The following is a 16043-nucleotide window of genomic DNA, read 5'->3' as shown; positions in this document are numbered from 1 at the left end:
TCAACTGGGCTCTCCAGGCCAATGGATACTCCACCTCAGACATCAGAAGAGCTGCAAGACCAAGAACAAGCCACGAGAGTCAAGATGAAGATCCACCCAGAGGAAAAGTGTTCCTGCCATACATCAAGGGAACCACTGACCGCATAGGGAAGCTGATGAGGAAACACAACATACAAACAATCTACAAACCCACCAAGAAAATCCAACAAATGCTACGTTCAGCAAAGGACAAGAGGGATCCTCTCACCTCTGCAGGAGTCTACCGTATACCATGCAGCTGTGGACAAGTCTACATAGGGACCACCAAACGCAGCGCCCAGACACGCATCAAGGAACATGAAAGGCACTGCAGACTACTTCAACCAGAGAAGTCAGCCATAGCAGAGCACCTGTTGAACCAGCCTGGACACAGCATATTATTTGAGAACACAGAAATGCTGGACCACACAAACAACCACCATGTCAGACTACACAGAGAAGCCATTGAAATCCACAAGCATGTGGACAATTTCAACAGAAAGGAAGAGACCATGAAAATGAACAAAATCTGGCTACCAGTATTAAAGAACTCTAAAATTATAACAGCTAAACAACAGAGAGGAAGAAACCAGGCACAGATTAACACCTCCCAGCAACAGATTTTCCCAGGTTCAGGCAGGCCTTCAAATGCTAATGAAGGTGATTAGCTAAACATTCACACCTAACTGCAGCAGGGAAAAGCTCCTTGCCCCACCCCAGCCATTCCACAGATATATAAACCCATTGTCCTAATTCCAACAGACCTCTACCTCTGAGGATGCTTGCCATAGATGCAGGCGAAACGTCAGGAGAAATGCCTCTAGAACATGGCCATATAGCCCGAAAAAACCCACAAGAACTGAGTGATTCCGGCCATGAAACCCTTCGACAATACATTAAATGTCTTTGTTAAAAAAGACCGAGTACAGTGCAGTTAAACAAAATGTCTACTATTTCGTCGTTTTTAAATCCTGCAGAAAATTGCTGGTATATAATAAAGGTTATGCAGGAGGACCTATAGATTCCTGGAGAGGTATCCTCTCTTGGCATATACTAAATTCTCCAGTCCAACTTGGGAAGCTTTCAGGCAGGCATGAAGACCGTCAAGCGCCCCCCCCCCCCCCGAAATTCTTATGGTGGTTTGTGAGAAGGCCTTACTGGTACATTATTTAAACTGTTATGTTTATTCATATCATTCTCTGATCACAATGCTCAATATATCCCATATGCATTGGGGTATTGGGGTAATGATACAAAAGGTTTGCTAGGGTAGACCCTCTTTCACTCAGACTCAGCCCCCCCCCCCAATCAAACTCAGCCCCTCCCCCTCCCCCACCGGAATCAAAATCCTGGCTACGGGCCTGCTTTCAGGGGAAGCATACCATAGAACAATGCTGGAAGGCTGGGTAAATAACTAGATAGTGAAAGTGCAGACAAAGGTTCCACAGTTACATCAATTTTATTTTATTTTATTATTTCTGAAAAGTTCTTCACACGGAATCTGCCCTTTTCACAATTGTGGCACAATGATCATTCATGTTTATGTTATCCTGAGATCATTTTTTTTACTAGTCACCAGTACCCACAGGCTCTCCAATCTTGAGTATGACTTTCATTAAGATTACTTACCCCATGATGCCATATGACTACAACCATGTGCAAGTTTTCCTCTAACTTTCATGTATTGTTTTCTCCCCAGAGGGTGAAGGCTGTGGCTGCCCCTCGTGAGGTATCTGAGTGGGGCAGAGAATCAGAGATTGTGACTCCCTTCTACCCCGCTGGAGTGGCCAACGGTGATCTCATCAAGCCAACTCATATCATCGTGGAGACAATGATGTGAGCTTTCTCTCTCTATGAGAGGAATTGCCTGCTTTAAAACTGCCGTTTACTAACCATAGAAATCTCTCATAGGACCAGGTTTACAGAGCTTTATATTTGCACTAGGATTTATTTTTATTTCTCACAGAGAAAGTTATTTTTTGTGTGTGTTTTGGTTTTTATTTTTTAATACTTTGTAAAGTAAATCACAGCAGATGCCTCTCATTCTTCTTAAGAGGCGGAGCTTTCATATCAAATTAGGCACATTGCAGGAATTTGCTATATTTTCCCCCACACAACATATCTAACTAACTTCTGTTCATAACACCATCCTACTGCTTGAGTTGATTTTTCTCACCAGCAATACACACAGGCCACAGTCCTATATGCACACTCATTTGGCAATCTGCCCATGGACAGACTGGGGCTTGCTTCTGAATAGAAATGTGTAGGGTTGCACAGACACATACATATATGAATATATGCGTATACAAGTCTTGGATTTCTTTAGGTGCTGGTGTGGTTGGGAACAGGGTAAAGATTTTTTTAAAAAAACTTACAAAAAAGCAACTTTCTCATTAGAGAAATTTGCTTTATATACTATTTGAAGAAACTGGTTTTCAAAGGTATAGCACTATCTTCCTCTGGTTGAAGTGGGGAGAATGAAAACAGGAAAGGGTGCATGCTTTTATGTTTGCTGTGATCCATGTAAGGATCTATTTGTATGTATAATTGGAAAAGCTGCAATATGGGTCAGTTAGGGATGGGAGCAGTTAGGAACCAAGGGAACAATGCAAGCAGCAGCCACCTCTAGAGTACACTTCGTACATAAGCAGCCATTTACGACCTTCCCAAGTGAGGCTTTGCTTTTCTTCCATTAAAGGACTTCTCTCTTAAGTCATTCAACCGTATTCCTTATCTAATATCACAAAACTGGCATCCTGTTTAGTAATATGCATAAGCATAAATCCACTTTATGCTTGTGTATGTATTATTTTCTGGTTGTCCAAATCCCACTAGGGCTCAAAGGAGTGCTGTGACAGCCATTCTGTTGAAGTGTCTGGCTGTGTTCCCATAGCTGGAAGTAGATCAGTGACATCATTCTCTGACACATCTGGAAAATCCAAGTAGATCTTTGTGGAAGATGTCCTCAGTCTGCATCTGGTTATGACAACAAAGGCAGATGGTTCTCTGGTGCCCTCTCTGCTCTTCACTAGCATGAAATGGCCATGGGATCACAGTGCAATGGCGAGTCCTTGAGCAGAACTCTTACACAACACTTGGCCATGTAGGTCAGAGGTGTCAAACTTGTGGCCCTCTAGTTGTTTTGGACTTCAGCTTCTAGAATCCCTGACCATTGACAAGCTAGGGCTTCTGGGAGTTGAAGTCCCAAACATCTTGAGTGCCACAAGTTCGACACCTCTGATGTACAGTCTCGGCAGATAAGTGTATATATAGACTTCTGAGAAAGCTCTGAGTATAGCTGTTTTTCTTTTTAGTTTCCATCATAGAAGAGTTTCTCGTCTATCATGTTTGACCCTTTCTTACCATACACAGAGACACTAGAGAAACTGGACAGATCACTCAGGCAATTCTAGAACAATGTGGGAATTGGCTTAGTTTTGAAGGAGCGCAGTTGTGAAATGAATTGGGTTTGACTTGAAATTTATTTTAACTGTAGGCTGGTGTCAAAAAACAGATAGATACTTCAGAAATACTGTGTAATTCAAAGTTCTATTTTGAATCACAAATTTGCCAAAATTTATCCTTTATCAGGGCACGGAAAGCAGTGTTGGGCCTGTATAAATCAAGTCAGTTAAGTCAGATATTGATCACTGACCCGGAGTTACAAGCTATTAGAGACAAAGTTATAAAGGACAGCAGGAGGTGAGAGAAAAGGAGTATAGAGACCTAGATCACAGTCTTCACAAGCATGAGCAGAGTCATCATTTACTTACTCGTATTGAGATGGGGAAGCACAAGGAGCTGAAGCGAGCAACAAGACGTTTTAGTTCGAATGAGGCACAAAACACCTGGAGAAGATTTTAATCAGTAGTCTAAATGTTGAGATGTTTCCTACTTTCTTCAAAAATAACTATTTTCTTCTGGAAATTTTTAATTTAGACAAGCTACATTTTCTTCTTCAATTATCCTCCACTTTCAGTGTTGGATGAAGGCATTAGCCCTTTCCTCATGACTATTGATTGTGTGGTGTACTTCTCCCCCTTTTAAGGGAGTTTTGGCACCAAATAGAAGATGGACAGGATTATAAGCCAGAAGTGGAAGCAAAGCCTTTATCTGTGCTATTATTGCTTGGTTAACCTGTCAGGGACAAGTACAGCATTTTAAACTGGAACCAAACCAGTATTTGAAAACATTCCTACGTGTGTTTAAAATAACAACAGCAACTTAAAAAACAACATGCCTCCTACGCTTTCGGTGGCCACTTCATGTTAGTTATACATATGCTTGCTAAATTATGTTAGTTTTTACATAACATGGAAATAACGTTAAATAAAAAGGACCAAAGCACAGCTATATGCAAGTGTCTTGTATACAAATACATTTATATAGTGGATGGAGTTCTGTGATATATTTTATATGAAGGAATTAAACTTTCAATGCACAGCAGTGACAGAGGTCGGGGTTCTTACTTTTTTCCACTTAATGTGAGCTCAAAATCAAACACTTCCAAATGTGGACATCATCGAGTCCTAGTCCTGTGGAAATGATGAATGTCTTGCTGAATTATAGACAATGGAATAGTTAACTCTAGATTAAGTAAGGAACCCAAGGGAAAGCTGCTGTTTTCCATTAATTTTGGCATGGAGGGCATCTGTAATCCAAACTCTGATGCTGTCTGAAGCAGGGCTCCAATTTATGCTCACAATTTCCAGATCTGAATTGTTGGCACTCATTCACAGGCAACAGGGAGTCAGTTCAGACATTTTAACAATCAATTCCCCCACTCTCCACAGTGCATTTTGCACTAAAGATGCTGCAATATTTTGATGAAAGAATGACAAAAGGAGTCAAAGAATCGAAGAACAGCTGCTAAGCCAAAGGCAAATGTCAATCCAGGGGATATATTCTAAACTAACTTTCCTTAGTCTTGGCCATCATGGCTGTGGGTGATGAGGGTTGTATTCCACAGTTGAGAATGTGCCAGGGTAGGGAAGGTTGCTCAAAGCACACAGTATGGAAACAGACCAGAGAGACTCCATCCTGCACCTTTAGAGTTTCAGCTAAAAGTGAGCAGTGCCAGATAGACCATCCCTATCATTAGGCAGAGTGAGGCAGCCAACTCAGGTGGCAAATTTGAAGGGGAGTAACAACAGGCACACAACCATTATGCTTTGTAGAAGGACAGAGCTTACATGCCACAGAGCTTGTCTCACTCCCCTTAAATTAGCCTGCTGTCATCTTCTTCAGAGGAGAACACTCTCACATCCTCACAGATGAAATACAGTTCAGCTGCCAATCCATTTCACTTCTGTAAGTGACATGAGATAGATGCCATTTTGCCTCTGATGGCTGATTTCGAGGTTACGTTGTGCCATTAGAATCTGTGGCTTCCATGTGGAAGTGAAAGGGAGTTGTGGTCATGTACGTGGTGATCTTAAGAGGTTGTCTGATTAGTTAGCTTTAGCTGGGTGGGGGATTAAAGCCTGGACCCTCTCATTCAACCATCCCTCAGTTTTTCTTGTTTTTTTTTTAACAAGCACATTTTCACATCACAAAAATCTGAGAAAAATGGAATGTGGTAACTCTTGAATGTCTATAGAAGATTCTGCCAAATTAAAGGGCAATGGGTGGGGGTGGGATGGGGGGGACAGAGTGGGAAAAATGTAAACAACTGTTTGTATTTTCTACTTATTTATGATTGCAAAGAGACTGATTTTTTCTAATTTACTTTGTAGAAATTTGTGGCCTATTTTATCTGTCATTTGTAACTAAGAAGTTAAATATTCAGTATTGTGACTAACTGTTGGTGAAACTGGTTTGGATATGGGGAGATATTGCTGGGGGGTGGGAGCTGTAGTAGCCTAAGTGTTTGTTCAAAGAAATGATTGCATGTCCAAAAAGGGGGTAGGGGGATGCGGAGAGAATGTGAGCATCATTTTCACAGTTGATGGTTTCATAAAAGTGGCATTTTCCGTAAACTGTGCCCAGTTGGTTGAAATCCAAAAATGTTATGAAAGCAACTGGGAACACATGCTGATATCCACTGAAAATCAATCGGGCACTCATACATCTGTAGCCAGCATTTTCAGATCTAGCTCTAAGAGGAGCAGTTTTGAAAGTTACCCCAAAATCTATGTCCTTTTAACCAAATCTCCAAAATGCCAACATCCATACTTTTCTTAGCAATGATCTCACTGGATGACATCAGTTAGAAATAATACATATCTTGTCCCACATCTTTGTATTTGAGACTTATGAAAATCTATTCTCAGGGCAGCATGTAGACTGAGAGAATGGTTTCCTGTTTGAGCTGGAACAGCTGAGCTGCTTTCAAGCCTGCGGAGACAAAGAAAACGAGTAGCTCCCAGACAGGTGGCCCATTGAGACCAATGGAAAAATTGGGGGCTCTAATTTGGTTTAAAGAATAATATTTTCAGATTTGGCTTAAATAGTAAAGCAAGCCATATTTACCTGGAAGTTAAGTACTATCTGTCAGCCAAAATGATACTGAATGTGTGTAGTTTTTTATAGTTTGCTGTACTTGGGAAAACTTGAACTCGTAAGTCTGAATCCAGACCCACTTTCCCTCTGTGACCTCTTTAATCTTGTGGCTGCTGCTTCCTAAAGAGCTCATGCAAGTCAGAGGTGATTTCTGTGCTGTACTGAGTAAAGCAAACTGGCTGATCAAACTGTACTGAGCAGAAGATCATACATGTTTTCAAAGACGATCACATTTCCACTGAAAAATAATAGTAGTCATTCCAGGATCAAAGGTAGCTTTTCTTCTTTATAAGAAAAGATAGAAAAGGCATTGCTTTGTTTCTTTTTATCTACTGAAGTTGAATTACCTTACATTTATTGATTTTTCCAAGAATCAAATAGTATCATAAAAGAAAGACAGGACTAATTATCCCCTTTAAGATATAAACTCCAAACACACACACTCTTAAACAATTGGCCAAACAGTGAATTCAGGCTGTCTGAATCATCTTAAATTGATCCAGGACATGGATAGAACTCAGAGCCTTACTTGTAGGAGTAAGGAATACTGATCACTATTCGACACCAAGGTTTGGATGTCACTAGGCTGTGACCTCTGTCATGTTATATTAGTCTGTTAAATCTAGAGTACACTAATCTCTTGGCAGGAGGGATGTAATTTTAGACCAGTACATCCTGGTTTTGCACCTGTCTCTGTCTAACTCTCCAATTCCCCTTCAAAAGCAACTGCTGACTACGTAGCCTGCATTTCAGTTAAGCCAAAGTCCTGTGATTCAAACTGCTTCTGCCTCATTTACAGCAATGCAACTGAATCCACACCAGTCCAGACCCTGTAATAGAATGGAGTTACATCACAGGCTGCTGGTTACCCCCTTAAACACATTGACACATGACATACATAGGCTTTTGTGAGGAAAAAAAAAACATGTCAGTCCTGGGAATTCTGCTGCAACAATGCTATAACTGTATATGGCTAGATCAAAAAATAAACATTACAATGTTTATTTTTTTTAAAAAATAGAACAAATACCTAACATCCTTATTGGACAAAATGTGGCAAAAGAAAACCCATTCTCCCCCCTCTTGTATGTGTATGTTTACATTTCCAGTTTCCAAAATATAGATCTCTTCCTGCTTAGTAGAGGCTTGATCCAAAGAGATTGTCCACTACACAGACATGCTCTTAAACATGTTTACTTGCAAGTAAGACACAGCAAGTTTAGTGAGACTTGCTTTCTAGTAAACATGATTAGGATTGCAGCCTTAGCTTTGTTTATCTGGAGGGGGAGGTCACAGGGAGTCTGTGAGTCCATATATATGTAGGCAGGCACCCTTGTGTGTATTAGTTTACTGGCCCTTCACATTTTGGAAGCAAGGTGGTCTGAAGGGCCAGACAGGTTAGTTAAAAAGATTTCTTAGCAGGCCTGATGATCACCCAAATAACAAGTAAAAGCAGCCACTCTGTGTGTATGTGTATGTGTGACTGTTTAAAGAAAGCCAGCATTGGATGCTAAGGAACCAAATGACGGTCTGAGATTGTACATCAGTGTCTCTCTCCCCATCCACCCACAAGGCAAGACAGTACAATGCTCTGATACATTCACTGTTGTAATAGAACACTGTTGTGTTGTTGCTGTATTGTGCTGTTGCAATTGTGAAAGGAATGCAATTCCAGGGGCTTTGTGGTTGTGAAATAAGACAGAGGACGACTTTATTCTACTGAAAACATTGTTGAGCAGTTCTGAATTTTATTTAAATTCACACTTGTGACTACTGACTGTAACAGATAGCCACATGGATTTTAGAAGGTTTAAAGAGGACTTGTCCTCCTTTTAAAAATAATTTTTAAAATATTTTTTTTAAAAAGACATTTAAAACCTGTTTGTCATCCTTATTGTTCCAAAATGGAATATTTGTATAGGAATACAAATTTGGCGTGTACTTCAGCCCTGAAAATTAGGTTTTTTCGATGTATACAGTAAATGTTTGTACTTTGCAGTTTTACCTGTTTTGCTTTTTAGATAAAGAAAAATGTATATTGATATTGTAAAGTCATTTTTTGCTTTTTTAGATGAGTTTGTAATCATCACAAACAGAAAAAAATAAAAAAAAAACCTTTTCCTTTGTAAAGTCAACACACCTTTGTTATCTTTTAACTAGTGTACCTTCATCTTAACATAAGAAAAGCTTTGGGTCTGTGTTACTGCTGGACTTCCATAATGTGCAGACAAGATTTCTGCAGCACTCTTCCTTGCTGTAGTTCAGTGATAGTGAACCCAAAGCATATATGTGTATGGTTGCCGGGGGGGGGGGGGGAGTGGGGAAGGCAAGGGGGCTGGATGGGATGGTGAATGGGGTGGGTGAGCAAGTGGTTCACCACTGCTGCTCTAGTGTTATAGAGGGTCCCGTTTATAAAACTAAGAGCTGGAAACCCTGGGTGGAGTCAGACCTTTGGGGAGGGGTTGTTGTTGGTAACATAAAAAAATACATTTCTTTTACTATTTTTGTCTACTATAGACCATGGTGGTTAAATAATGGCCAATGGGTCACATGTACTTCAGGGCACCTTTTCTGATTGTTGGTGGTCAATTATTTCTGCAAAAGAGAAAAATGCTTCAAAATTCCCAATATGGCTTCTGCAGGGTGGGGAGGGCAGTGACCCCCACTACCCAGTTTTTAAAAATTCTATTTTTCAAAATCTTTTCACTCCAAATTGCCCTCTATGAAATATGTGATCAAGGCTTCCATCATGTTTTGGGCTCTTTAGCCAATTTAGGATACTCCAGCATTAGTAGTATTAGATATATTACATTCAATTGCCAGTATCCCATATGACCTCTTATGCTACAGAGTTGCCAAGAAACCCCTTTCCTGAATTGTGGAAAAGTAACAGAACACTGACAAGCGTTTCCATTGGTGCCTAATGTGCATAAGGACTGATGCACATTAATTTGGTTTTTTATCAGTCTTGTTGTGTACTGGGCATCAACACACACCACGCACTTTCTCAACTCTGCTACATAGTAATGTAGCGATAGCCTCCTGGTTACTGACATTGTACAACTGCACAAATTCTAATTCCTGTATATGTAAGTTCATTTGCAAAGACCTAAGTCCTCATCAGGCTTGCAGACAAGTTTTGCTACTTTTTCATTTCTAAAGTTTTTATGCCTTTTGCACTTTGAAAACACTACAAAAATATTCATCTATTGGACTTGTATCCCTGTATCAGTGTGCCAAGAAAAAAATCTGATTCACTTGAATTTCTATTTAAAATACAGATGTTGATGACACAAGGGTAGGCATGGCTTGTGTTCTGATGGTGCGCTCAGGCTCAACCTCTACCCACTAACCACACCTGTGTCATTATGAAGAAATAACCCTGTTAGTAAGTATTTTGTCCATGTAAAATGACAGTCATCAGACCCAATCCAGTTAAGGCAGTCTAAATCTGTGGCTCCACAATGTTGGTCCTCCAGATTTTTTGTACTCCAAGCTTTCAGAATTCCTGACTGTTAGCCTATGACTTGGGAGTTGAAGTCCAAAACCACCTGGAGGACCAAAGTTTGGAAACCACTGTTCTAAGATCCAAGGTCATTTAAAGCTTCTTACTATTCTGCCAGAACCATGAAGAATATTCCCAACCCACTTCCTGGAATTATTCAATTGTTTATATATGCTTGTCTAGAAAATCAGAAGTTGCTGGAAGTTTTAAATAACCAGAGCCCATCACAAAACTGCATTTAGAGGAAACATTATATCATTAATTATGAGCTGTCATATATTGGAATGACAGAACAAAAAGTAATGAATATTCTTCCATCTCATGATAGTCTGACACATTTTGGTGTGGCCAACTGAGCTAAAGGTATTTGTGCTAAATCTTATTTAGAGTGTCAAAGCCCAGGGTTTGTTATGTAAGTGGGGTGGAGGGCACTGGGCTTTTCAAAATAGGCATTGCTGAAATTTATTGCATCTTACATTTCTGTAGTGATGAGGTTTTACATTAAATCCCCAAGATATTTGATTTGATAGATCCTGAACGGGTTAAAAACCTCATGATGTCAGGAGAATGTGCCTGTTGACTTCATGTGTACCCTTCCAGGACCAAAAGATACGTGAAAAGTACAGCTCTATTATTAATAACAACTTTAGAGTAAGGTGCCTAGAGGATGCAGCAGTTGGGCAACTTCAGATATGCTTTGAGAAACAGAATACCTAGATTAATTTCAATTTGGTTTCATGCCACAGTATGATATAGATATAGTCTTGTGTACAGTGACAAATAACCTACCTTGGGTGGAAGTCCTATCCTGTTGACCTTCCTGAATCTCTTGGTAGCCTTTGATACAGTGTCCTAGTGGACTGGATGAACTGGATGGAAGTAGGAGGAAATACATTCCATTGGTACCACTCCTATCTGTGAGGCTGGCTATAGTGAGTAGCACTAAGGGAGCAAGCTTATTTTATGCTAATCCAATGGCTTAGACATTGAAGAATGGATTCAAACTACAGGAAAAGACATTCCACCGAAACATTAGGAAAACCTTTCTGACAATAAGATCTCTGTTTTGACAGTAAAACACACTGTCACAAAGTGTAGTGGAGTCACACACACACACATTTCTTGAGCTTGAGAGATGGAGAGAATCTGAAAAAAATGTTTCAGATTCAAGAAGAAAAAAAGCCTTTAAAATTAAATGTAAGTGCATTTCTGGATTCCTGCCCATGAATATTGCACAGGGAGTAGATGGTATGGTCACTGGCAATTTAAACAAGTACATTATATGTTGCCCTGTGGCAAAAAGGCAGCATTGTCTCACAGTATTCTTCCTGTTTTTCACAGGGGTCCCTAAATGGCATTGAATCTACTTTTTTTGGAACCAAATCACCTCTGTAAACATTCTGTAACACAACCTGCTTTTACTAGAGGTCACTCATTTTCAAGCCTTGTCCTCTCCTGGACAGTGCCTACAAAAACTTGCCAATTAGCTTTGCCAAATGCAGAAATTGTATTTGCCACACATTAACTGTTGACAAAGATTTACACAATTCTTCCCATTGACAGCGAGAGGCAGTGTCAATCCTCTAACGGTCTTTGCCCTGCTAAACATTCCAACTGAAGAAGGGCAAAGGTCACAGATAAAGCCTTGTTTGCTGCAAAAAGAAGTGTTTCCTATTGAACATTAACTAGGAGAACAAGAGCACGATGGAGAGAAGAGTAAATGTGTGCTTTTGACTACATAACTACATTTTCATAGCTACTTTTTAGCTTCTTAGCTACCATTTTACAGAAAGCACAAAATCTTGTGACACTTTTTAGAGATTAATAGCTTGGCATAAGCTTTCAGGGACTGTAGCCCACTTCAATTCATACGTAGAGAGTAAAGTAGGCTGAAGTCCACAAAAGCTTATTATGCTCAACGAGACTTGTTAGTCATAATAAGATTCTTTCTTGGATTTGCCCCCTGCATATTTGGAAATGATTTTACTGTGTTCCTTCACAGTATGAGGATGTCTCCAACTGTTTGTCAGAATGGTATCACACTTTGTAGCTACAGAACTTGAAAATGCTACCCCAGAATCTCCAAGCCAGCATGACCAGTGGCTGTATTTGCTGGCAAACCTGGAAACTATAATCTACTCTCCACCAAAAACTGCCAACCTTCTGGGCACTTTACTGCAGCAACCATTTCATTAATTTGGCCACCACTTACCTCTGAAACATATGTAAATGGTGTCATAATGAGAAGTGTGGGCTGCCTCAAAGACACTGTAGGAATTATACAGAGAAGTATGCTTTTCTTAGGGAGGAAGTGGGGAAAATAGTAGAAGTTTTCTGGGAAAAGTATTTTCTGAGAAATTTCAAATCAGCTCTGAAAACACTCACAGGAAACTCTATTATACACAGATGGCACAGTAGTTCGATTACCTCCTATGAGGCCTGCACGACACAACCAGACAATGGCCATCATGATAACATCACTGAAATGTGAATGAATGACCAGTGAAGGCCACCAAGGAACACCAAAATATCCAAGATCTCACTGTCACTAATGCTGTGACAACTCTGGAATCTCCAGTTAATTGTTTTGGAAACCACTGGGGTTACATATTTAATGAAAACTATAAGGAGCAATATTATTTAATTTCAGGAGGATAAAAAACTCTGAAAATCACAGTATGATAAAACTGTGTGCAAAATTTTGCTGTCTTGTTATAAAATGTCACCAAGTCAACTTAGGCTTAGGGCAGCCCTGTAAACAAGAGACCCCTACATCACTCTGTCATCAACTGTCTTGCTCAGATCTTGCAAGGAGCCCTGGCTTCCTTGATTGAGTCTATGCATCCGGATGGCAATTTAAGATATGCAAATGACATTATACTACTAGTATAAAATAGCAAAGACTTCAGTGGCTACGTTCAGCATGTGTTTAACACTCCAGTGTATTTGGGAGTAACACATATCAAATTCAGCAAGAGATGCTTCCAGCTAGACATGCAGATATCTGTCTCTGTATTTTTAGCATGCAAATCAATGGTATTAACAAAAATGCTGTGAACTTGGCATTGGGCAAAAAAGAGTTTAGCTTTAGCTAGTGTAAGGCCAAGAACAGATACCGACAGACATTATTATTCTGACTCCAACCTCTTGAAGAAAACAGAAAGCCAATTTATTTTGTTTTTATTTAATTAAAAAATTCTAAGTAATTGCAATACCATTTAAATACATAGATTTACAAATATGTCCAAAACAGGACTAAAATATTCTTTGAATATTGTGCTTTCATAGATACATAAGAAAATTAGCATAGAAAAATACTTTACAAGGAATACACTCTAATATATGGATAAAAATACACATTTAAGTAATGCATTTCATTTCCATATCATTCAAAATGCATAGGAAGGGATACAAGGACCATTTTAAAGCCTTATTAAAAGTCTTCATTAAAAACCCATTGGAAGCCATGTTGAGCTTCTGCCATTTTGAGAATATTGCATATAAAACCCCCTTTTTCTGCTCAACTGTCAATGCTCTGCAGCTTCTTTTATGGCACGTTATCTAGGTTATGGCAGCAATGGTATGGAATATTGCATACTTTGAGAAGAGAGAATGGCTACAGCTAGAGACAGCTCAATGGGACTCCATGCACATCTTAAGGAAATCATTTCTATTTTGTTATGGCCCAGGAAGAGATGCAATTATAGCTTGGCTTGAACTCAGACCTGGCAACCAGCCCTTGCTCAACACTGTTCTCATAGAACAGATTCCCAACCTGTGTTGAAAACATTACATCTTAATAATGTACCAGGATAATATAAAAAGAAAAAGGAGAAAACCCCAAAAGAATACAACACAAGAGAAGAGCCAGTTTCCAAGATTAGGGACTTACTAAAATTCCCAGAGAGGAGTCAATCAAATAATCATCACAATAAAGTGCAATTCCAGAGGCCCCAGAAGAGGCAATTTGGACTGGCCAGAAAGACATTTGCAAATCCCGGCGGTTTTGCCATGTGAAAGGAGGAGATTACGGCCTTGGTTGCAATCCAACTCATTTGCTGTTGGCAGATCATTCCATACGTATATCACACCCATGATCAGCACAGGGGGCTTTGGCTGGGGAGGCAGATGCAGGGCTGAGGGGTCACAAAGGCATCGTGCTCACACAAGCCATGGAGGAGAAGGTAACTACAGAAACCAAGGAGGGGAGGTGGAACTGCTATGGCTGCTTACAAGAGGAGGCTAAACAGCATCAACATCAGTGATTACGAAAATGTACACGTCTGTACTTGCACTAAGACGACCCACAAAGGGTGCACTTGAGGATACAATATCAATCTAGCCGAGGGTGTCTCATGCTAAACAGTGACAAAGGGGTTCAAGGTTACTCTCCCATTCATGTTGCACAAACAATTAGGGCAGGGCAAAGATTTGAATGCAGCCCACTCATGAGAAGCAACCAGGGAGAACGTGAGCTTTCTGGTGCCTGATATGTGCACACAAATGACTGGTGACCTGGGATAGGACCACTCATGTCCTTACGTTGTGCTCTGTAATAAGTGTTTTCTAAAATACAGCTGATGAAGACAAATTCCATGCTTAATTCGAGCAGTGGTGAGAGTGCTGCTGTGTTCCTCAACCGTGCCTCAGGGTGTGTCAGAAAGAGAAGAGAGCTACGTGTCTGAGAGCCATCTTCCGCAGGGATGGGCTCAGCATTTACACCAAAGAAAAATGGGGTAGTAAAATCTGCTCACATTTTAAGGGAATCTGGCATGGCACAGTGATCTGCAAGACACTGGGTGGACTGGGGAGCAAGATAGGTCAAGGTTATCGCAGTGGTTCGAGAAAAGGCTGTGGGATAGTGCAGGGAAACTTTTCACAGAAACAAGGGGGTCCTTTTTCAATTTCCAACTGTACATAATTTAACAAAGCAAACAACAAAAATAGCACCATGTATCTAAGCCCTTTGGACTGGGGCAAAGACAGGGCCTGTGGCCTATTGCCCTGTGTGCCAGAGAAGCTCACAGCCTGAACAAAGGATGACTTCTCACAGGAGGGTGGCCCTGGATTCTGCATTCTTGCTGTGAGAAGCCCAGTCCATCCACTGGGTCAAACCCAAGGCAAAACTGTTCCAGCTCACTCGGCTTGGACCATCAAGGCCAAAACTGACAGGCTTCAAGAGATGGCTAACCAGAAACCCATTTCTTAATGGCAAGTTACGTCACACAGCTTACGCACAAATACCAGTGCAAAAGAAAACAGAAAAAAGCACAACAGACACCCAATAACCCTGTTTGCCCCTCACAGGCCTTCAAGGACAGCTGACCCTAAAGCCACCCACAATCAGAGTGTCTGTGTATTGCCCTTCCCCTCCATACCCAGGGATTGCTGGGCCAGGAAATCCCTGTGGTCATCTAGCTGGGCATTAGCCATGAAGGCTAGGGGATTCCGGCTGATGACCAGGTCCAGTTTGTCTCCCGCTTCGGAAATCAAAGGAACAGCCAAGCAACAATCAAGGTCTCTTGTTCGGATGCGGTTTACCTGAAAGGATAGTGAAAGAGTCAAGGTAGGTTAAAGACAAAACACACAGGCAGAGACAATGACCCTGGTTGGGTGCAGTGTGATCATTGTTTGAATCTAAACATGAGCATGCGAATGCTAAGCTTTGACCCCTCTACATCATCACTTCCTTTACATTGCAAGGACATTGGAAAATGAGAATGTTGTTTGCCTGCAGACTCTCCACATGAGCAATGACATTTCTTGAGATCTCAAAGGGGGAAGCAGAGCCTATTGATGTCCTCTTGGTGCATTAATCCAGACTAAGTCACTTCTGGGCAGGACCAAATAAGAGATGCAAAACTGGGAAAGCCAGACAATTCTTTCATTGCTTTATCACCTTTTAAAGTAACCCTAGGGTTCCATGCAGAGACACTGAAGGCAGCTCTCTCTTCATTCCTATTTGGATGTAATACATATCCAATGCATACTTTTGTGCTTGCATTGGAGGCAACAT

The 16043-nt window shown here is 40.6% G+C and overlaps 2 protein-coding genes across 12 annotated transcripts in view; one reads left to right on the top strand and one right to left on the bottom strand.

Moving 5' to 3' along the window:
- The window catches only part of SLC6A6 (solute carrier family 6 member 6), a 66087-nt gene extending 58558 nt beyond the window's left edge, over positions 1–7529 (top strand). For 3 of the 4 annotated variants that reach the window (XM_060766221.2, XM_060766222.2, XM_060766220.2), the window contains one exon: positions 1718–2737. In XM_060766221.2, coding sequence (XP_060622204.1) covers positions 1718–1858 — 141 coding nt within the window. In that variant the 3' untranslated portion in view covers positions 1859–2737. Of the gene's footprint in view, positions 1–1717; positions 2738–3612 lie in introns of those variants that run through there. The other variant, XM_067463502.1, reaches the window with a different exon arrangement.
- Positions 7530–13713: 6184 nt separating this feature from the next.
- Positions 13714–16043, bottom strand: part of GRIP2 (glutamate receptor interacting protein 2) — a 503998-nt gene continuing 501668 nt past the window's right edge. For all 8 annotated transcript variants that reach the window (XM_060766226.2, XM_060766231.2, XM_060766225.2 and 5 more), the window contains one exon: positions 13714–15568. In XM_060766226.2, the coding sequence (XP_060622209.2) occupies positions 15371–15568 (198 nt within the window). In that variant the 3' untranslated portion in view covers positions 13714–15370. The remainder of the gene's footprint in view (positions 15569–16043) is intronic.

This window comes from Anolis sagrei, chromosome 2, assembly GCF_037176765.1.
Source record: "Anolis sagrei isolate rAnoSag1 chromosome 2, rAnoSag1.mat, whole genome shotgun sequence".
Taxonomy (NCBI): domain Eukaryota; kingdom Metazoa; phylum Chordata; class Lepidosauria; order Squamata; family Dactyloidae; genus Anolis; species Anolis sagrei.
This window is presented reverse-complemented; position numbering and strand designations above follow the sequence as displayed.